At 34.6% G+C, this 23,581-nt stretch overlaps 1 protein-coding gene across 1 annotated transcript in view; it reads left to right on the top strand.

The window, feature by feature from the left end:
* The window catches only part of olf186-M (Ki-ras-induced actin-interacting protein-IP3R-interacting domain olf186-M), a 238,910-nt gene extending 215,829 nt beyond the window's left edge, over positions 1–23,081 (top strand). The window contains exon 13 of the mRNA XM_090402727.1: positions 7,621–23,081. Within this exon, the coding sequence (XP_090258853.1) occupies positions 7,621–7,629 (9 nt within the window). The 3' untranslated portion in view covers positions 7,630–23,081. The remainder of the gene's footprint in view (positions 1–7,620) is intronic.
* Positions 23,082–23,581: the final 500 nt, after the last annotated feature.

The following is a 23,581-nucleotide window of genomic DNA, read 5'->3' as shown; positions in this document are numbered from 1 at the left end:
TATCAGCCCCATGAGATTGTAAAAATTTTTTAATACTAGTCTTGTACTTGTCTCTAGCTATATCTTTCTTCAGAAAAATGCCAAACATATCTGTGTAAATAGCTTTTGCTCTTTCATTAATTTCCAAAATTAGCTTATCACAAAGACGTTAAAAGTATTAACAATGAAATTTTCTTTCCCATGTAATATACGAGTAATCTCATCATTAGATTGTGAAATTTCGTGAGACTTTTTTTTTTTCATTTTTTTACTCTTTCCTTCTCATCTTTAAATTTTGTCTCATCTATTAATAAATTCGCTTCTTCATTTGGAGCAGCAAAAACTATTTCTTATATCTAAAATAAAACCAACTAAAGACTGTAACAAATTATTAGCTAAAAATTGCAAGTTGCTTCTTAAATTGGCAACTATGCTGCAGAATCTTGTCCGGAAGCAGTGCAGTATGTTTGTTTTATTCAAAACGTATATAATTACTTTTCGTCTTCAAACAAGAAGATGGCGTGTACTCCTTAAACATTTAAAACTTGGTTTCAAAGCAATACATGGGAATGGATATAGGGTTGGTGAGATGGATAGCTGGGTGGTTGATGGAGAGATATCAAAGAGTAGTTTATTCAGGAGTAGAGTCCAGAAGACGGCCTGTGACTAGTGGTGTGCCACAGGGTTCTGTTCTTGGACCACTGCTGTTTAATCTGTTCATTAACGATATAGGGAAGGGTCTAAGTGGGACAGTTCATTTGTTCGCTGATGATGCAAAGTTGGGTAGGGCTATAGTGAATGCAGAAGATGTCAAAGTCTTGCAAGATGACTTAGATAGATTGGAGGTCTTGACTAAGGAGAATGGATGTCAATTTAATGTGACAAAATGTAAGGTTATGCATTTCGGAGTGAAAAGATTAGCAGCAGTATACCACATTGGTGGAGATTGATGAGGCCAGGGACTTGGGAGTGTTGGTGGATAGGGAGATGAAGTTTAGGGGGCACATTGCGAAAGTAACTAAATCAGCTCATCAACTCGCTTGGTTGTTGAAAAATACCTTGACGAGCAGAGACAAGCAAGTTATTGTACCTCTGTACCGAGCCCTGATAAGACCTCATCTCGACTACTGTGCCCAGATTTGGTCACCTCTGTTCCTTCTTGATGGGGAGGAGGTGGAGAGGATCCAGATACAAGTGACTAAGATGATAGCAGGTCTATGGAATGAACCATATGAGAACAGGTTGAAGATTTGTGGGTTGCAGAAACTAGTTGATAGGCGGAAAAGGGGAGATATGATTGAGACATTCAAATTGCTAAAAGGATTCTATAGGATTAATTCAGAGGATATTTTTGAGATCAGGACTGGTGGTGGGAGAACTAGGGGACACCCATGGAAGCTGGGCAAGAGCGTGGTTAGCAGGGGTGTTAGAGCTGGGTTCTTTACTTTTAGAGTGGTAAATGAGTGGAATAAGCTGCCAGAGTCTGTTGTGGGTGCTATGACAGTGAGCGAGTTCAAGGCAAGGTATGATAGATACTGTGAGAGTGTTGAACAGTTGTGTGAACATGATGTTTATGGCCTCCCTCGATGAGTCTAAGGACTCCCTGGAGTAGCCCGTAGTAATAATAATAATAATAATAATAAAAAACAAATCCATATCGGGATCTTGTAGAGATTTACTAGTAGTAAATCTCTACAAGATCGTTTATTTATTCGTCGTAAAATTTTGTCCCACACAACTGTTAAAATTGCTGTTTCTGAATTCTCAAAATAATCAGCCAATGATGAGCTCTAATTTAGAAATAGGTTTTTCATGAGGAGAAATGGATACTTCAAGTAATGCCTCTTTAATTTGTTTATATCCACGGTTTCAAAGCAATACAGTGTCAGCTTTTGTGGACCACCTCGTTTCACTTAATCTTTTCACTGTTAAAGATTTTTTTTTTTTCTAAATGTTTAAGGAGTACACGCCATCTTCTTGTTTGAAGATGAAAAGTAATTATATATGTTTTGAATAAAACAAACATACTGCACTGCTTCCGGACAAGATTCCGCAGCATAGTTGCCAATTCAATTTTAATACGTCAAAACTTCGTCAGCATTCTACTTTTTATCATGCAATTACTCCCTTCGCCATTAATCCCTGAACAGCGATTTTAAAGTCGTTAATGGATTAACTATGATGGAACAACCTTTGACTTTACATGTACTGTGCTACTTGGAATTTCCTTTACTGTCCTACGATATCTGATTTTTTTTTTTTTTTGTTTTCCTGCACAATTATTGTGTCTTTTCCCAAAAATAAAAACGAATTTCACATGTGTAAAAATAATTAATCCTGAAATGACCAGAGATCAGCTTTTGCAATGAATCTATTTAGTAATAGTAAATTTGCTGAGTTTTATTCTTCAAATCGGAGTCACAGAACAAGAAAACTTTATGTTCTTTCACTTTACTGACAATATAGAAGATTTTTTTTTGCGAATTTTCAAATGTTTGTTTCATTTAAAATATTGTGTCAAATATTTATATTTTTTAAAAAACGTTTATTGAAATAAATATGATATTTTGCTTTCTTTTCTTGCAAAATACCGTATATGGATCGTAACATTTCAATTTTAGGAACAATTTTTTTTTTTTTTAAACAACAAATGATGTTAAACTGCATTACTCGGGGTTTCCGATTGTCAGTCTTTTTAATAGCAAAAATTTATATCCAATGGTATTTTATCAGAGACTCTTCACCTTTGTCTTTTGCTTAAAACTGCAACAGATTTTTTTTTAGGATCCACAATACTATAATATCTAGTGTAACCACTGTAGATATGCTGAAAATATAACATGAAGGTTATCCTATACAAAATAATCAAAAGGTCAATTTGAAGATTTTCTACAGCATCTCCCCCCCCCCCCTTCTCCTCTCCTGGAACTCGATTACATAACTACTTTAAATTTCTACTGGTTTGAAAGCTTTCAAACTGGGGTAAGGTGGTACAACACCAGGCAACTCGTTGCAAAGATGGAGCAAGCTAACATCACTCCTATCTCAGTATCTCCCATAATGCAAAACACATCTCCTTGCAGATATGTATAATGTTATGCATTAAGGAAAGGGCCACTACCCAGACTAGTTTTGACCGTTATTGAGATCTCTTCAGTGGGAGCCAGGTCTTATAGGAGATACTGAGATAGGAGTGATGTTAGCTTGCTCCACCTTTGCAACGAGTTGCCCGGTGTTGTATCACCTTACCCCAGTCTGAAGATACTTTCAGGCGCAAACTTTGTTTGCTCACACTTGGATAAAGGATTAAACTAAATTTATTATAGAATAAAAAAGAAAACTTAATTTGGAACTGGAGGCTGTATTAATTTTTAGATTCGGATTTTCATGAATTTATAAAATAATTGTTTGACAAAAATAATTATCTTCAATCAAGTTCTGGGAGAATTTTAAAATGCATTGGTAATTAATCCTCCAACCGGCCAGGACATATATATGTCCAGCTAAATCTGGATACGATTCAATACATTTCTGAAATACAAGACGTATTTCAGAAATAGCAACCAGCAGCAATAGTAGTAATATTTAGATTTTTAAAAAAGAAACAAAAATAACACAACTGAACTTTCTTTGTGTGGTATACAGTTTTACATAGTAAAAATAAACCATGGTATTTCTAAATCTTAGAATAATTTCAGCAGCCTGTTGAACAGCTGATTTCAGATGCAAAGAAAGAGTGCAGAATTAGAAACTTCGAATATACAACAATACTATTGCTTTATTTCTCAAAAGAGTAATCTAAGACTTTTAGCTTTTCCTCCAAGTAAGAGGATTATTGTCCAGCATTTCTAAGATGTATTTCAGAAATAGCAACCAGCAGCAATAGAAGTAGTAATATTTAGATTTAAAAAAAAAAAAAGAAAAAAGAAAAGAGCCTGTGTAGCTCAGCGGATGTGGCGTTTGCACACCGCCGCACGAAGGAAGACTTGGTTTCGAGTCTAGTCGGCGACTAGAGGAAATTTTTCTAAGCCTTTTTTCGACCGGTTCCCGAGTTAGTCAATCTCTGGCACGGGCAAGCAGGATTTTCCTCCCGGAAACTCGGGTTTTTCGTCCTGTAAACTCAAGAAAATCGACCATAGAACCCACGTTATTTCAGTCATTAAATATATTGTGTTAGGGTTAGGGACCACGAGATGGCGGCACATTTGAGCCGTCTCTCTTCACTGCGTACCGCTTAATTAGTGATAGCCTTGGGCCATCTGTCTCTGATTGGGTACCAGTGGAGATTGAACTGCCCACTCAGTCTCCAAAAGTTAGATAGGGCTAAATGGCCTCGCCTACTCCCGTATACGGGAATAAAAAGGCGTTAGCTGATTTTTTTTTTTTTTTTTTTTTGAAAAAAAAAGAAACAAAAATAACACAACTGAACTTTCTTTGTGTGGTATACAGTTTTTTTACATATTGAAAATAAAGCATAGTATTTCTAAATCTTAGAATAATTTCAGCAGCCCGTTGAACAGCTGGTTTCAGATGCAAAGAAAGAGTACAGAATTAGAAGCTTCGAATTTACAACAATACTATTGCTTTATTTCTTTTGTCAAAATGGTAAACTGAAATAAGAGATTTTGAATACTCTCTAAAAGCTTTCAAAGCTGCAGAAATTTAAAGCAGTTATGCAGTTAGGGAATTGACAGTGCAATTAACGTGGATTTTCAATGAAAGTCTGGCTTTGGCAAAGGTGCCCAGGGAATGGAAGGAAGGTAAGATAGTGCCATTGCATAAGGGTGGTAACAAACTGGAAGTGTCTAATTATAGGCCAGTCTGTGTGTCATCAGTAGTTGTTAAGATCTTAGAGAAAGTAGTGAGGGACCGTATACAGCATTGGGCAGATGAGGGTAATGTTATCTGTGAGAATCAACATGGATTTGTGAAAGGACGCTCTTGTTTTAGCAATATGCTAGCCTTTTATAATAAAGCTTCAAGAACATTAGATGAGGGAAAGGCATATACTGCAATTCTCTTAGACTTGGCGAAGGCATTTGACAGGGTGCCACCTGATAAGCTGATATTTAAGTTGCAGCACATGGGTCTGGATGTCAGATTGGTCAACTGGATTCAGGATTGGCTGTCTGATAGGTATCAGAGAGTTGTGTATGGTGGAGCAGTTTCCAGGAGGCAGAGGGTTACAAGTGGAGTCCCACAGGGCTTAGTACTAGGTCCTATATTGTTTAACCTTTATATCAATGACATAGCCAGTGGATTGCAGGGGGATATTCAGTTGTTTGCGGATGATGCGAAGCTGGGAAGGATTATTAGTAATAGTGCAGATGTGGTAGCCCTGCAAGAGGATTTAAATAAGCTAGATAGATGGGCAAATGAATGGGGGTGTCAGTTTAATGCAGCAAAATGTAAGGTCTTGAGGTTTGGGAAACATCGATGGGATGCTGCATACTCTATGGGAGGAGTTATACTGGAGGAAGTAGGGGAGACAAGAGATCTGGGGTTGATGATTGATAGAAACCTGAAGTTTAGGGGACATATTGCAAAGGTGGTGAAGGTAACACAGAGGATTGCTGCTATTATGAGAAGGACACTAACCTGCAGAGATAAGAGGGTTATCATTCCGTTGTATAAGTCTCTGATCAGACCACACTTGGACTATTGTTCTCAGATTTGGTCCCCAGGATTTGAAGGGGATAAATTAACTGTGGAAAGGATACAAAGACGGATGACAAAGATGGTTTCAGGACTGTACAAGGATAGTTATGAGGATCGGCTGAGAGAATGTGGACTGCAGAGTTTGGTGGATAGAAGAAGGAGAGGTGATATGATTGAGACTTTTAAACTGTTGAGAGGTGGTTACAGGGTTGACACTGGGGAGTTCTTTCGCTTGGTTGAACAGCGGGAAGGAGTGATGACAAGAGGCCATCCCTGGAAGTTACGAAAAAAAACTGTGAGCAAGAGGGTAAGGAGTGGTTTCTTTGTGTGGAGGGTGGTTGAGCCGTGGAGTGCATTGCCTGATGGAGTGGTGGGAGCGAGAACGATCAGTGAGTTTAAAGAGTGGTATGATAGACTTTGTGTTTCTCAGGGGGGGGGGGACCTCCCCTCGATGAGTCTTGACAGACTTTATGTCTTAGGAAGGACCTCCCTCGATGAGTCTTTTGACTCCTTGGAGGCCTGAATAATAATAATAATAAAAATCGAATGGAAAGATGGACATTTGTCCATCTTTCCATCTTATTCAAATCCTCTTGAAGAGCCAAAACATCAGCACTGTTATTAATAACCCTCCCAATCTTCACTTCATCTGTAAATTGAATATTTCCCTGTGGTCCCGTGACAATACTATTGACATAAAGATTGAACAGTAATGGTCAAAATACTGACCCCTATGGTAACTCCACTTGTAACCTTCCTACTCTCTGATACTGCTCCCCATATACAACTCTTTGATATCTGTCAGAAAGCCAGTTACCAATCCACCAATCTGATATCCAAATCCATATGTTACAACTTAAAAACTAACTTGTCATGTGACACCCTGTCAAATGTCTTTGCAAAATCTTAAAAAAAAAATGACAGTGTATACCTTACTCTCATCGGCTGTTCTTTTTACTCTATTGTAAAAAAGTGACCACATTAGTAAAACAAAGAATGCCCTTTAAAAAAAAGAAAAAAAAAAAAGCTATGCTGGCCTACATAAATAATATTGTCCTCATCTGCCCAATTCTGTATATGAGTTCTTACCAATTTCCCCCAAATCCTAAAACTACAGAAGAAATACGAACAGACATATAGTTTGATACCTAATTCTGCCACCACCTTTATGCAGTTGCACTGTCATACTCTCCTTCCAACTGTATAATCTTTATTGCATAATATTAATGAAAATATGGCCATGGGATGTCAGTCCACGTATTACAAGAATGTGCAAGGGTATTCACAGTGTCTATGATCAGGCTATTTAAGTCTGTGTGTGTGTGTGATAAATATTAATTGACTTTTGGTTGTTGAAGAACTCTGATAAGCATAGATAAGAATTATATATTTCTAAACATTTACATGGCTGACTCATGTGTTAGCCATGTAAATGTTTAGAAATGTATCTGGTATGTGTTCCTTTAAAACACTAGATAAGGATGTTGTTATCTTTCTTTATAAGACTTGGATGCAGTCACATGTACCACAGATCTGGTCAACTGGGTTTCTTGTGGATGAAGAGATAGTGAAGAGGACTGAGAAAGTTACCAAGATAGTTCTGCAAAAGACTTCCTGTGAGGATAGATTGAAGTCTTGCAGATTATGAGAATTGGTTAATGGGTAGAAAAGAGGGTTTATAAAACACAAGTTAATAGAGTCCATTAACTTGTGTTTTAGAGGATTGATGTATGAACACAAAGGGTGAGAATAAGGAGGATCTTTATTCTCTTATTTAAAAAAATAAAAAAATAAGTGACCATAGAAATTGTGTAAGAATGTGATAAGTGAGTGTGAAAATTAGATTGTTTGATAGGTTTTGTGTAAAGAATGATTAGTGTGGATTCCCATTATGAGTCTTCGGGCTACATATAAATGTCCATATAATAATAATGACATAATTTTCTGTTCAGTCATTTTAAAATAGCTTTATTTTGTTTTCAGGAAGAATGAGGAAAAATATAACTTTTAATAGTTCAAGCTTACAGGAGGATTTTGGATTGTGTTCTCAACCAATTCATGCAATTATGTCTAGTCTACTTTAAGACTTATTAAAGATTTGTGGGGGGTGGGGATATTCTAAGATGTCATATTGACTTTTTTTCCTGTAGATATCCTTTTTAATGAGCTTTCTGAACATTGCATGTAATGTAAATATTTCCTGCTTCTGTATAGCTGTTTTTAAATGTAACTTCTGGAAAGCATTTTCATTTGTGTATTATCATAAAAACTATTAATATCAACATGTGTTTTCCCAAGTGTAGTATAATTGCTGTTCCATAAGATGCATTTTATCAAGTGCATCTTGCTGTTCTATAAGATGCACTTGATAAAATATAAACAAAAAACACATTATTTATCATGAATTATTCCAAGAATGCATAATAAAAATGCATTTGTTACTAATTGAGTAACAAGTATAAGTTTTGATTAAATAAGAACAAAAGTGACCAGAGAAGACAGAATAATGTAAAGCATGTGCCTTGTTAAACTGCTGCAATAATTAAAGAAAAATAAAGAAATGAAGTTGACATCTCACTTTTACCAAGAAGAAATACATATTTGATCTACTAATTAGATCACAGTGACTTCTTGTAATACAGGGAGTTGCTATCTGAAGTGTCTCTATGGCTTGCTTTATACATATCTTGTTTGTTAATGGCTGCGTTTCAAGTTCTTGGAAATTCCATGCTGAACATATTGTATTATAGTGATATTGTATTTTTATATATTGTAAATTAAGATGTATTTATTTTTCTAAAAAAAAAAAAGAAAGAAAAAGTGATCATTGAATTTTCCACAAACTTATCATTTCCACAAATTTTTATACAGTAATATTTGTGTGTAATTTAGAAGATTTTATGCGTTGTATTTCATTTCAATTCCAATGCGTTTCTTCAATATTATACTATAGAAATATTCATAACTTACATCTGGTATATTGAATTGTAATTATAATGTGTGAAAATAATCCAAAGATGCTTGTGAAATAATAATTCCTCAAGAAAAATTATTTCTGTGTAAGTTTTATTTTCTGATGGGTTATGTTGGTATATTGGTTTGTACATTTAATGCTTATGATTTTAATTAGTATTTAAAAACAGAATTATTCATGATCCATAATGGAAATGCTTGGTTATTATAGTTGGTTTGCTATACTGTGTGGTTGAACTTGGGTACTATTATTAACTGATCACATCATTTAAACAAAAAAGTCTTTTAAAGGAAAAATTCTCTTATATAATATACATATGATGATGATGATTATTATACAATATCTCCATGAAGTCTGGTGACTCGTCATGGAAGATCCACACTAATATTTATACACACAATACTTATCATATCTCTCCTTAAACTTATTTACTATCAGGACACTCACAACTAATTCTGGCAATCCATTCTACTTGTTCACTGCTCTCCACACAAAAAATCTCATCTGCACATCCTTTCTAATCAATATCTTATACAACTTCCACAGATGATTCTCGTTCTCTGACTGTATGTCATATATGAAAAATTTCCTTACATCAATTTTATAAAACCTGTTTAATATCTTATATAAGTTTCTCTCATATCCCCTCTTCTATGCCTATCAACTAAAATTTGTAACCCACACATGTCCACAGGCACCTGTCACTTGTCTCTGAATCCTCTCTACCACTTCCTGATTGCCAAGAAAACCCAATTGACTAAATGTGTACATAGTAGTCAAGATGAGGCTAGATCATAGCCCTATAAAGAGGGACAATAACTTCCCTATCTTTACTTGTTAGCTTGTTTTTCAACAACTAAGTAATCCTTTGAACTATTTTACCAACTTTTACCACTGTTGCAAAGTGTAAGATTTGGTAAACAATGTTGGTCTTATCTCCTCTACTGTCTTCAGAGTTTCCTCATTGAGTGTGAGGAAATTCTGAAGACAGAAGAGTAGATAAGAGATCTAGGAGTGGTTAGTGGTGGACAAGGATCACTTATTATCATGGCCTGAAGTTCAGGGGCCACAGTGCACAAGTTGTGAAGTTGCCACATTGAATTATGACAATGATGCAGAAATAAAGAGGTTATCATCATCACTCCGATTTCTCTTTATGCTATAGGCATAATGATAAGCTCACTTGTTGATAATACTTTGTATTGCAATGCAAAGCATTATCATAACAAGCTCTCTGATTTTTGCTACCTTTTCTTAAAATACTGCCAACATCTCATATGTTTTACTCATTATTAGGGATAACTACAATAAAGTCAGTGAAATTAATTTTTATTTTAAAATAATTATTCCTAATTAAATATTTAAAATTATTTTCCTAAGCTCAATTTTACATTACATGTGTAATTCCAGCCCCTTTATCTTACCAATATCGATTTTACTCTGCACCATAATCTCAGACCCTTCATGCATTGTCTCTGCATATTGTACATGCACAGATATGTAAGAAGGAAGACTGAGATTACAGCAAACTCAAGGAATACCCCAATAATTTTATTTCTTTTGAAGCTAGAATGGAGATTTTCATATCATATAAAATTATTAAAACATCTCGTTCTCAGAAATATTTCTACTATTACCAGCAATCAGAAATTTTTAAAATTATGAATTTTCCCATGAATTCTCAGAAAAACACTACTGTCAGAATAACATTCTCATCCAGCCATGCTTCACTTATTCCAAATATTTTTAGATGAATAAACTCTAATACAATATCAATATCATCTCTCTTATTTCTGATAATCCCAGCATTTGTAAATAAGCATAGCAGTTCATTTCTTGATCAAGAACCAGTCCTACTTGTGCCACCCTTCATCTGTGAATTTCCCACACCTGCTCCTATCCTATCTTTATAACCCTTTTCCTCATGAATCCTCATTCTTAAGCTGACCATCCCCATACTTGCATTCATTACTAGTTCTAGAATCCACTCTATTTACGCTGTCTCTCAGTCCACCCGACTCCCTCATTTCCTTGTCCAATTTACATTCCTATTCTAAATTCTCTCACTACTTTCTTCCATTCAGTCTCAACAGTTCCACTCTCCTGCTCTTTCACACATCACTTTTGACTTTCTCAGATCTCTTGTTCACATCATTCAGTATACACTCTTCTAGAAAAGTCTTTCTGATTGATTCACACCAAATCCATTTAAATGCAATCCATCACTTTTATACACTTCCGTTTGTAGCTCAAATGCATTTCACATATCAACAAATTGCAGCCCTCTCTCCTCACACAAGCTCTGCTAGCATGTCACTCATGATTTTTGCTCACCACCTCAGCAAAACACTTAACTATCCTTTCTATTACACTGTTGTCTTTCACTCTCCTCAATCTCTTGATGTTTATTCTCACATTCTCCCTATGCCCTACCAAATCATTCATTCCCACAACTACCCCCTTGCACATTTACTTCTGATATTCACAGCATATAATCTCCCTGTTTGTTCTCTCTCTCCCCCAGAAAATTTATATGAAACTAAGCCTGATTTTTCCAATTTCCAGCAATTTTCTCTTGGAATCTTGGGTTTTTCATTCCACATAACATACATACCAGTTAAGGAACACATCCAATTTACAGATACAGTTGTATCTTCACCATGGTTGTTTTGTAGATTACAAATTAACTGAAGATTTTTTTTTCTTTTTTGTAGATGAGCAAAAAAAAAAATAAATAAATAAAAAATCCAACAGTTTCCGTTATTTGTTTTGCACTAGAATTTAACAAGACAAAATAGAATTTGTAAACAATTTTATTATTGTATATTCAAACTAGTACAAAAATGTGCGAATTACAGCACTTCCATTGAAAGCAATATACATCAGAGCATTGCACTTTATGCCAAAACTACAGTTTGTTTAAAGACTTTTTTTTTTTTTTAAGTTTCTCATATAGGATGAATTCCTTAGCAATATATAATATTGAAATTTATATTATGATAATATTGTAAGATGTATAGGAAGTTTATATTTTAAGAAATTAATCCAGTTGAGTTTAAAATGGGGGAAAAAATAGCACTCAGACATTCCCTTGTTGGGGAATTAGACTATCATCCTCCCACATTTAATAAAAAGAAAAGAAGCCTGAAATTCAACTGGAAAACGAGTATTTCATGAATGCTGCAATATTTAATAATAATGATTTCTAAAAGTTACAATTTTAATAACTGAAATATCTAGAAAAATTATACTAGGTATTTATCCATCTTAAAAAGTAGCTTATAAAAATCTTAATCCAATATACAGTTTCAGAAGTAATATTTCTGTTTTTAAATACAATACTTGTTTTATGGCAGTACGTAATAACTGGTCTTTTTGCCATTAAAAAAAGGCTTTCAAATAAAATAATTTTTTTTAAAAAATCAGCCAATTAGATCATTTACAGTTGTGGGGGAACAATTGTGTAATGTTTATTGAATAAAACATTTTTTAAATGTTCAAGGGAAAGGGGAAAAATTATATTTCCAGAAAAAAAAAAAAAGGCACCCTACTGAAACTGATCAAACTGACTTGAGGATCATTTCAGAAGTTTGTCATGCTGTACTCCTGTTATTAAACCTAACATTTATTTAACAAAATATTGTTAATATAACAAATATAATATAATACTGTGTATATAACAAAGAATGCTTCATGAGGATAACATGTTTTTTCTATGATGCATTTTCAGATGTCTTATATTTTTCTACTCTGTTATGTACATAATATTTTTCTCTTATAATTTTTATTATATGGAATTTGTACAATGAAATAAAGGAATGAAAACTTTATACAAATATAATTATTTCAAATAATTTTTATATTGTATTTAATTCTGTTAAATATAACAGATTTTGGAGGATTAAAAATTTGCACTATTTTTATAATGTTTGAAAGCTTTAATACTTTAACTTTCATTAAAAATTATTCCAGCTAAAATAAAATAATCCATGTTTTTATCCTTTCCCCAACCTACTCACCCAAATACTCAGCAGGACTGCAGCATATCTCTTTCAATTTGTGCATTGCAGCAAAACTTAATTCAAAAAGAAATTATTGCAATATTATTTCTTATTTTTGGAAGCCAGAAATAAATGATAGGAATATTATTTGGCATTTACAATTTTCAAGAAGTGATATCTAGTTTTAAGTCTTTTTTATTTATCACCTTTTCCCTTCTTCACAAATGAGGACAGCATATGCTTTAATAGTAATTCTTACTGATTTGGTCTGTCTGTTCATTGAATTCTTCTACATTTGTTACTCAGTTTCAGTGAGTTACAGTTCATTCAAAATCTTCTGAAACTGAAGATGTCAACTGGGAAAAATATTTTTGAAATAACTATTTAAACTTTCTCCAATTTTTGTAAGCACCATCAAATTAAAATTTAAATAAAAATTAAAATTGCACCCTCATGCATAAATATGTTAGTCATTATATTTTAAGTGACTGTTATCAGCAGAAATGGTGGGGGAGAGAACAATTGTGTGATGTTTATTGAATAAAACGTTTTTTTTTTTTTAATGTTCAAGGGAGGGGGAAGGTTATATTTCCAGTTTACAAGAAAATGGCACCCTACTGAAACTAAAATTTTCACTTAAATCTTACCAATTATAAAAAAATAAAGTCTATCCAAATTAACGTTTGGAACCTGCTCTATTTAATATCTTTGCAATTAAATTATAGAGTGAGGATCATTTCAGAAGTTTGTCACGCTATACTCCTGTTATTAAACCTAACATTTATTTAACAAACTACTGTTAAATATATCTGTGGACATTTGATATAAACTCTTCTGTATTCCTGTCAGAAGTAGTAATCTTGTCAGCAGTAGAAAATCGTTTCCCACAAAATAGTTCGTTTAGCTTAGGAAAGAAAGATCAAAGTCTAGAGGGCTTGTGTCAGGAGGGTGAAGAAGCACTAACTACTATACTTTTCCATCAGATCAGATTCTTCACATGCAGAGGTGTAGCTAGGCATTTGGCACCCTTGGCAAATTCGTAGCTAAGTGCCTTCTTATTGTGTGACAATTTTGATAATTAGTAAAATGCCCTGCCACTGGTGCCCTAATTTTCCCAATGCCAAAATGTTCCTACACTTCTGTTCACATGAAATGTGTGACCTTGTGTTTATCCAACATGGATATTTAGTCTGAGTCAAGATTTTCCTCCCCCAATTTGAAAATCTTATTTTACAGAACAAGATCACTAGAAGCAGCAAACAAGTGTGTGATGATTTTGCTTTCAGTCTGGCATACAACTGATCTGAAGGAAACTGTTACATTTATCACTATTGTATGCATATGTAATGAAATGACCACAAGGGTCATTTGAAATGACCCTTGTGGTCATGTCATTTTTTGGTCATGTTTAAAGAAATTCTTTAAAATGTAGACACTTTTTTAAATATTTTCGTATTTTATATATATACATACACACACACACACAAAAAAAAAAAAAAATTCATTATAGTCCTGAAAGCTTATTTTAAAAATAAGTGCATGTTCAAGTATAGTATAGTATGCACATACCATAATGGACAGCATTCAATGACTTCTTTTGCTACTCTGTATGCTCTAATGTTAATAATTTCCCTTAACATGACAAGTGCTAAAATTTTCACTTTTACCAATTATAAAAAAATAAAGTCTATCCAAATTAACATTTGAAACCTGCTCTATTTAATATCCTTGTAATTAAATTATAGACAGCGCAGAATATGCTCATTATACATGTTTCAGCATCTTGCTTTTATATGTTCACTTTTTTAGTACCTCGCATATTTTTCTTTCACAAGTATAATTCGTAAGTGACTGATTAAAAAAAAAAAAAAAAATCAACAAAATATTGTAAACTGATAATTACAAACCACATTAAATAAAATTTAATAAAATAAACTTAACAAACCTTAATAAAATATTCTGAAAGCTATTTAAAAAGTTTAGAATTGGTGGAAAGAGAACTGTTAAAAGGAATCAGAGATGGTAAAGGTAAAATGAAAACTGAAGATAATTATTCTAGCTTTCTAGAATATCTTTATTTTGAAAGATTGCTAAATGAAATAGGAAGTAGTAGAAAATATTTAGGGGCACACATCAATACATGAGATAGAAACGTTATCAAAAACCTGAAATGTGGAAAACCGCTGAATAGACGATATTCAATCAGAAATTATCAAAAATTTTTACAGTGGATGTGCTGCATAATTTTGAAGGCATGATCAGAGGATCCAGTTCCAAATGTTTGGAACTGGATCCACTGATCAGCTCTCATGGTATACTCCCTTATAGTAATATTTTTTTAAAAAGGAAATAAAACAATGTGAGAATTACAGAGGAATTTCTCTGAGTATTTTCAAGTAAGATTTATGCAAATATATCTAAGAAAAATTGTGGAAGGGAAACGTGGAGAAAAACAAGTTGGGTTCAGGCAAAATAACAATCAGGATCAAATTTTCACTTTAAAAGAAATAGGTATGTAATCAGGGGAATATATCGATGATCTGTATTTAAGTTTCAAAAATCTGTAAAAGGCATATGATAAGGTGCTATTACAGTGTATATTATTATTGTCATCAGGCCACCGTTGGGTTCAAAGACTTATTGCAGGAGGTCCCAGTGTTGGCATCATTCCAAGCCATTAAATGCATTTACTGCCTCTACACTCACCACATTCTCAAGCATTGCATTCCAACCATTCACCACTCTCCATGCAAAAAAACCTACTCCTCATTGTCTTGCTCGCATTTTCCTTATGAGCTTCCAGGATGACTTTTGGTCTTCCTTCTGTCTCCCCTTCTCCATTTCATGAAAAACTTCATCCATATTGATCTGGTAATAATTCCTTACCTCATATGTCTCAATGATATCTCCCCCTCCTTATATCCTAAATCTTTTTGCAAAGTTACAACATCTGCTTCTCATAGTTTTTCCCAACTTTGCATCATCTGCAAACTGCATATGAGTATTCATATTTTTCCTAGTATCATTATCGGCAATGATCCCAAAACAGACCTGAGCACACCATTAGTAACTTTGGTTTTCTGGGATATTGCACCTCCCACACAATTTAAGATTCATGTTAAAAACTTTGTCAGTACTTAACTCCCTGGAACATTCTCTCAAAATGTGGTGATATATCATTGTCCTACATTATTCACATCCAGTTTACTCACTACTTCATATATATATCCTGTTCACTCGCCACCAATGCCTTCTCTCCCTATCCCAGTGCATTCATGTTCTTCATGGTGTCACATTCACAAGGATAAAATACCTTTATGAATTGCATGTTTATTATCTAAACTATATCCTCTGCAGTAGTTGTCATTCTACCATTTCTGACAATCAGTCTGTCATCCTTCCATAATAATTCTTTCTTCTATTGTCCATATATCAAAAGAACTATTGGGGATTTCTTTTGACCTCATTAACCTAACTGCTCGTTGTGCACTTTTGCTACCATTACAGTGAGTAGCCTTTCTTGCCTGCTCTTTGTACTTCTCATGCAACTGATTATTGCCACTCATCTTATGCTGCATAATGGCTTTTTTTTCTTCCAGACTTCATGCCTAACCCCTACAGCCATTCATTTACACCTGGCTTATTTAATCTTCTGACCTTTGGAATATATTTACATTGCCTATGTCAGATAGTTCCTGAATAGGGGCCCAAGCAGCACTGATTTGATCTCCTTCCCATCTGATTCCTCATTCCATAATATACCTGCAAGCAGTTTCTTGAGTTTATCATAATTGCCATCCTTATAACATATATCCCTTTCTCACAGAAGTCCTCATATTGCTGCAACCTCCCATTACTTTATGGTCACTTTCACCAGCTGGACAAAGATTTGAAACCTCATTTATAATATCTTTTAATGAAATTATGATGAAAAATTTCAGAAATTCATTGTTTTCCGCCTACATGCTGTCTCTTTATTCCATTCTATATTACCATAATTAAAGTCACCCATAATGATCACTGTTTTCTTGTTTGCCTATACATTTCGTTCTGTCCATCCCTATCTACTTCATACCATACTGTCTCAAACCTACTGCCACTATATGTCTCTCTTGCATCTCCACCTTGAATAGGACTAACTCCTCTGCTAACATCAACAGCACTCCTTTTTTTTTTATCTTGTCTATCTTCAGTGTCACCCCATGCCGTTTAGGGGCCCTGCAACAATGGATTAAAATAATATTGATTTGATCTTGAAAGAAAATTACAATCAAGCTTTCTTAAATTGTTTCCAAAAGATAGAAAAAATGAATCAACTCAAAGAAACGGAAACTTTACATTAATGTTGTCCCACTACAAGAAACGCCAAAGAAACCTCCAGAAATGAAATTTTATTTATTTATTAAAATTAAAAATTCCTTACATTTTATTTAATAATTATTGTTTAATAACATTAATAATAGTTAATGTTTGTTGTATGTAATAAAATTAGTTTATTAAAATTGTTGGTTGGTAAAATTAAAAACGAATTAGGAGATAATTGGCGAGGGGGGGGGGGAATCCAAGATTTCGACTTCTTAGGGGCCTCCACAGGGTTTAATCCAGCATGTCTATCTTCATGAAAAATGTCATATCCTTCCATCTCTATTTCAATCAATACAATTTCATTACTCTTATTTTGGATACTTCTGGCATTTATATAAAAACATAACTCATTTCTGGTTCAATAAGTCCCAAAGATGCGACTTCTCGGATATCACTATTCCATACCTCTCACTGACCATTCCTCTCCATCACCAGCAATCCTACAAGACACACCAGACTCATACATTCTCTTCATTTCCCATGCCATTCTTTTCTCAAGCTTTTCTTGCACACTCATGCAGTCACTTCTAATTCCAGCAGACACACTTCTCATGCAGTGTTTCCTTGCCCACCAGGATCTTCCCCCTCCCCCATTCTGCTGCAAGGGAGTAGGTAATTATGACTAACTCCAAAGATATCTTGAGTCAACAGATAGTATTGTCTCAATATGCCTTTGGAAATTGTCATAATTGCTTTGTAGTTTTGCGTGCCTCCTTATTTTTACATATTCAGCCACTTGCCAAGTCAAGACCGCGTGGGCCTCTTTTACCAGATCCAGAATTAGTGAAGGACAGAGTTAACGTTTTGTTAATAATTATTCCTCAGTAATGCTATAAACAGATGTTCATGTTCAAAAAAAGCCTCAATAAGGAAAGATTTTACATACAGAATTTAGAGAAAAAAAATTGACAACATATTTGTGGTAAAATAGTCTAAAAGCTGAATTATGTTTCTTAATTGGTATTTTTTTATAGTCAAATAATTCATTTATAAATAAAATAGTTTCCATTTGTATATATATATATTTTTTCTGGCTTCTCTGGCACTTGCAGAAGCCAGAAAAGTCTAGATCCAGTTCTCAATACAATCATTACCAGCTCACAGTAACATTTGGCTACTAGTTTTCTGTGATATTTCTCTATCTTATTCAAAAATATTATTTCTTAGTAATTGGTTTCAGTAACTGTTATTAGAACAAAAACCTGCTGCAATAAATACCTTTCCTGATGAAAAGAAAGTTTGGTTTATTTAAAACAGTTAAATTGTAGATCTCTCCCTTTATCCATAATGTCTCACTTCTCTGTTATTTAAAATCTTGTAATTCTACCCACCTCTAGCTATTTAAATATAATCAAATAATTTCTTAATTCTAAAATTATGTATTGAATAATGTTGTTGACATGTGCAACAGAATTTTCCTCCTTTTTAACCCCCCCCCTTTTTTTTTGTTATGTGAATATTAAACAAATAATTTGTTAATAATCCTCCAGATCTCAAGTGATAATGACTGATTTTTTCCCATTCTGTTTCAAATCAGTTTTCTGTGGGAAACTATAATTTAATAATGACCTTAAGATATCAGTTTACTATATATAATGCAATATGTTATTTTGCCAGTGTTATGTGTGTTATTTTATAATAAGTCGTGTTATTTTGCCATCAAGAAAACCTAGTCACCTCTATATGAGACCAGCTAACTCACCTGCAGTTGTCGAGTGACTATGATTTCTGAATATATATTATGCATTGATCAATCAGTTTAAACAAATAATAATAAATCACTCTCATTTCTGCATTGTGCATAAAATGTTTGTTTAGGCATTTCAGAGTTATTTCAGAAAGTCTGCAATGCTTTTCAAATTCCTAGTGATTGCTTATAGTGAAGGACAGAGTTATTCTACCAATTACTTACTAGCAAATAAGTGTACCTACCTCACTTCAAGTGATAGGGAAAATATCTAAGTTAGTGGCATCAGACAGGGGTAGGGGTATTTACAGCATATTAATACATCGCTGCAAAATTAAATAATACATTTTATGTATGGGCAAAAAATTATAATCGAATTATTCACTTCAAAAGTGAATAATTAGTCATAATCAAAAATTTTTATGCAATACATATTTGGGCAAATTAAGAAAAATAGTATGAAGAATTCATTCATGGGAAGAAAAAATAGTGGGTAGTTTTGAAAACTGGAATATTTGCTCATTTGGCTGCCTTAATTTACATACTACAAGTCCTGAAGGATGCAAATTGAACTCCTGTTGCTATCTTGGAAAAATAGTGGTCAGAAACTGTTTCTTACAAATAACTTACTTCTGGTTGCTTCTGGATAAAAGCATTTATTATAAAAATGAGAGTTCGAAATTCTCCTAAAAGAAGGTATAGTACATTTTCTTTGTGGAAGTATAGATGGTAAATGTTAAGATCAAGAAGGAATAGAAAGAGGATGAATGACCCAGTATCTAACTGGACTGGATACACCAAATGGACAGAGATATCAGATGGAAAGAAAGTCAGGAATGGAATTATAAAGGATGATAGGCACCTATAAAGCTAAGAGACATGTATCATGCTTGTTTACTAATTTCAATGACATCAAGAATAAGGGAAAGAAGTGTGTGGTTATTGGCCAGTTAGACTTAGTCAAAAATTTTAGAAATTAGTGAGAATGGGCTATCAGAGGAGAATATAGTCACTGGAATAGATTGTGAGTGGTACAGAGAGGACAGAACAGAAGGTGATGCTGATAATAATTGCAACCAACAAGGTAAAGGACAAAATACACTATTGGATGCTGCTTATAGGCTTGGGTTTCTGAAGAAGATAAATATATAGGCAAATTTGTTCAAAAAGTGTAAGGTTCAACATCTAGAGAGATTGTTCTCTGGGTGATGAGAGTGTTTAGGCAGGGAAACTAAAGCTGCAGGGTGGATGGTAACAGAGATGACCTTTTGTGGGGATAGTCACTTCAGAAATGATAGATTATATGATATATTTAAAATCAAATTTAGTCTGGAAAGAAAAATTCAAAATGTAATCATCATGGGGATTTTAACTAAAGGGCAGAGATTAGAAGAAGGCCAGGATTTAAAGAACGGAATAATTATCTAAAACAGCATGTGAAGGATGTATGAAAAATGAGGATGAAGGAAGAAATGAGGAGATTTAAAGGCTAATTGATGTGAGGCAAAGAGAATGAGTGAAAGAGTTATGGGAATGATAGAAGAAGAAAGAAAGAGAATGGGAGAGCCAGGAAAAGAGGAAATGAGAAGTCAAAGTATAGGAACAAGTGATAGACAGATGAGAGGAAGGCATGTAAATGAGAGAGTTGGAAGGCAAAGACGGGGGGGGGGATGTAGGTGAGTAAGTGAATGGATCTGCAAATGATATGGTGTATGGCGATTCAGTGATCTATGGTGTCCAGAAGAGAATGGATAAGTACTTGCCTGGAATTATAGAGAGTGTGATAATGGCAGTTAAGCGAAGTGAAAATGTGGATGAAATGATAGTGTTGGCTGTTACGAATGACCTAAGAGGTGCATAAATAGATGCCAAGCTAACCGTAAGATGGAAGATAATGAATGTGCTGAACAGATATGATAATGTAGAGTTCAAGAAGAGAGCAACAATATGAATGACATAATAGTGAAAATGTATCAATAGGAAGGTCTGGAATATGCAGGTGCCTAGAGTGCATTTGATGATAGGAGCTATGTGCAAGATATAGGCTGCATTTGAACATAGAAGGATACAAACATCTAGAGAGATTGTTCTCTGGGTGATTGAGAGTGTTTAGGCAGGGAAACTAGAGCTGCAGGGTGGATGGTAACAGATGACCTTTTGTGGGGATAGTCACTTCAGAAATGATAGATTATATGATATATTTAAAATCAAATTTAGTCTGGAGAGAAAAATAGTAGAAATACTGATAGTGTGCTGATGCTTCTCACTCTCTCTCTATATATATAATATAATAAACTGAATAAACAAGGTAACCAATCAAAAATGTTGGTAAATAAATAACAGACTCATAGAGTGTGATGGGATTAGTAATATAGTAGGTGCTTGTATTTTAATGTAATAGAAACAAATCTCACTTTTTTTTAGATATGTGGCCAGTAGGAGGAGAAATGACTGTGGAAGAATGATATTGTGGATAAAAATGGGAATTGTTTCAAATACTGAGTACTCTGGATGTCAGTAAAGCTGTGGGACTGGATGGTATTTCATCACGAATTTTGAGAGAATGTGCTAGGGAACTGATGGTGCCTTTGACCTGGCTTTTCAATGAAAGTCTGGCTATGGGAAAGGTGCCCATGGAATGGAAGGAAGGTAAGATAGTGTAATTGCATAAGGGCGGTAGCAGACTGGAAATGTCTAATTATAGGCCAGTTTGTGTGGCATCAGTAGTTAGTAAGATCTTGGAGAAAGTAGTGAAGGAACGTATACAGCATTGGGCAGATGAGGGTAATGTTATCTGTGAGAGTCATCATGGATTTGTGAAGGGGTGCTCTTGTTTTAGCAATATGCTAGCCTTTTATGATAAAGTTACAAAAGCATTAGGCATATACTGCCACTTGTAACCCTCTGCTTCCATTTGACAGGGTGGCACATGATAAGCTGATATTAAGTTGCAGCACATGGGTCTGGATGTCAGATTGGTCAACTGGATTCAGGATTCGCTGTCCAATAGGTATCAGAGAGTTGTGTATGGTGGGGCAGTTTCATGGAAGCAGAGGGTTACAAGTGGGGTCCCACAGGGCTCAGTACTGGGACCTATATTGTTTAACCTTTATATCAACGACATTGTCAGTGGATTGCAAGGGGATATTCAATTGTTTGTAGATGATGCGAAGCTGGGAAAGATTATTAGTAATAGTGCAGATGCGGCAGCCCTGCAAGAGGATTTGAATAAGCTAGATAGATGGACAAATGAATGGGATTGTCGGTTTAATGCAGCAAAATGTAAGGTCTTCAGGTTTGGGACACATCGATGGGACGCTGCATACTCTATGGGAGGAGTTATACTGGAGGAAGTAGGGGAGACAAGAGATCTGGGGTTAATGATTGATAGAAACCTGAAATTTAGGGTACATATTGCAAAGGTGGTGAAGGTAACACAGAGGATTGTTGCAATGATGAGAAGGACACTGACCTGCAGAGATAAAACAGTTATCATTCCATTGTATAAGACCCTGATCAGACCACACTTGGACTATTTTTCTCAGATTTGGTCCCCATTTGAAGGGGATAAATTAACTGTGGAAAGGGTAGAAAGGCGGATAACAAAGATGGTTTCAGGACTGTACAATGATAGTTATGAGGATCAGCTGAGGGAATGTGGACTGCAGAGTTTGGTGGATAGGAGGAGAGGTGGTTACAGGGTTGACACTGGGGAGTTCTTTTGCTTGGTTGGGGAGGAGTGATGACAAGAGGCCATCCCTGGAAGTTATGAAAGTAACCTGTGAGGAAGAGGGTGAGGAGTGGTTTCTTTGCATGGAGGGTGGTTGAACCATGAAATGCATTGTCTGATGGAGTGGTGAGAGCGAGAACGGTCAATGAGTTTAAGGAGTGGTATGATAGACTTTGTGTTTCTTTTGTGGGACCTCCCTTCGATGAATCTTGATAGACTTTGTGTTTCTTAGGAAGGATTTTTGTCATGGGGTCGAAAGACTCCCATGATGAGTCTTTTGACTCAATGGAGGCCTGAATAATAATAATAATAACTTATCTTAACTAATCTCAAGTATTCACAAGTATATGCACTGCAACAAGGTTCAGATATGGAAGAAAACACATTATTTGAGGAACAGTTGGAGGGCATTATTCAGAATAATAGTGTAATCATCTTAGAATATAGTGTAATTACCTTAACACTTTTGGTCCATTTGATTTTGGTCAAAGAAATGAAGGACAAAGATTATTAGATATTTTGCATAAGAAATTATCTCGAAATTGAAAACAGGTTGTTTCAAAAAAGACAAAGCCACAAAATTTATAGATGTAGCTATAGTAGGATAGTGACAAAAATCAGTAATAGATTATTTCATCCTTACTAAAGAATGCAAAAGGTAGTCATGTACATCAAAATTTTGCCTTCAATTGCTTTAGATCAGTGGTCGCCAAAGGGGTCGATTTGGGCTCAGGGGTTGACAGAAAAATATATGACATCATTGTATGGGTAATATTTAATTCGGTTAACTTGGATTACCTCCATGACAAAAGACATGGAGGTAATGACAATGTAATTAAGAGTGAATCGTGGGATCAGTACCTCCATCTTACAGGTCCATGAATAGGACCTGTAAGATGGAGTAAGGTCATGAAAATAGTTACTGAGGCCAATCAAGTAGGCGTATTTACCAATAATGACGTATTTACCAATAAACGGATGTTGGTGGTTCCTGCCAGCCGGGTGCAGTGGGAGCGAGATTGCAACATGTGCATGGTTCTTATTTACTGATACAAGTATTCGATCCCAGTCTCATTTTTGCGCATCGACATACAAGTGAGCGTTAATGTTCTAAAATTCATCAACATACATATTATAATTCAATCGTTATTCATTCACAAACTAAACTTCTCTATGTTGAAGAGTTG

Source organism: Typopeltis vanoorti, chromosome 2 (genome assembly GCF_054136105.1).
Source record: "Typopeltis vanoorti isolate ZY-2024b chromosome 2, IOZ_Tvanoo_1.0, whole genome shotgun sequence".
NCBI classification, from domain to species: Eukaryota; Metazoa; Arthropoda; class Arachnida; order Uropygi; family Thelyphonidae; genus Typopeltis; species Typopeltis vanoorti.
This window is presented reverse-complemented; position numbering and strand designations above follow the sequence as displayed.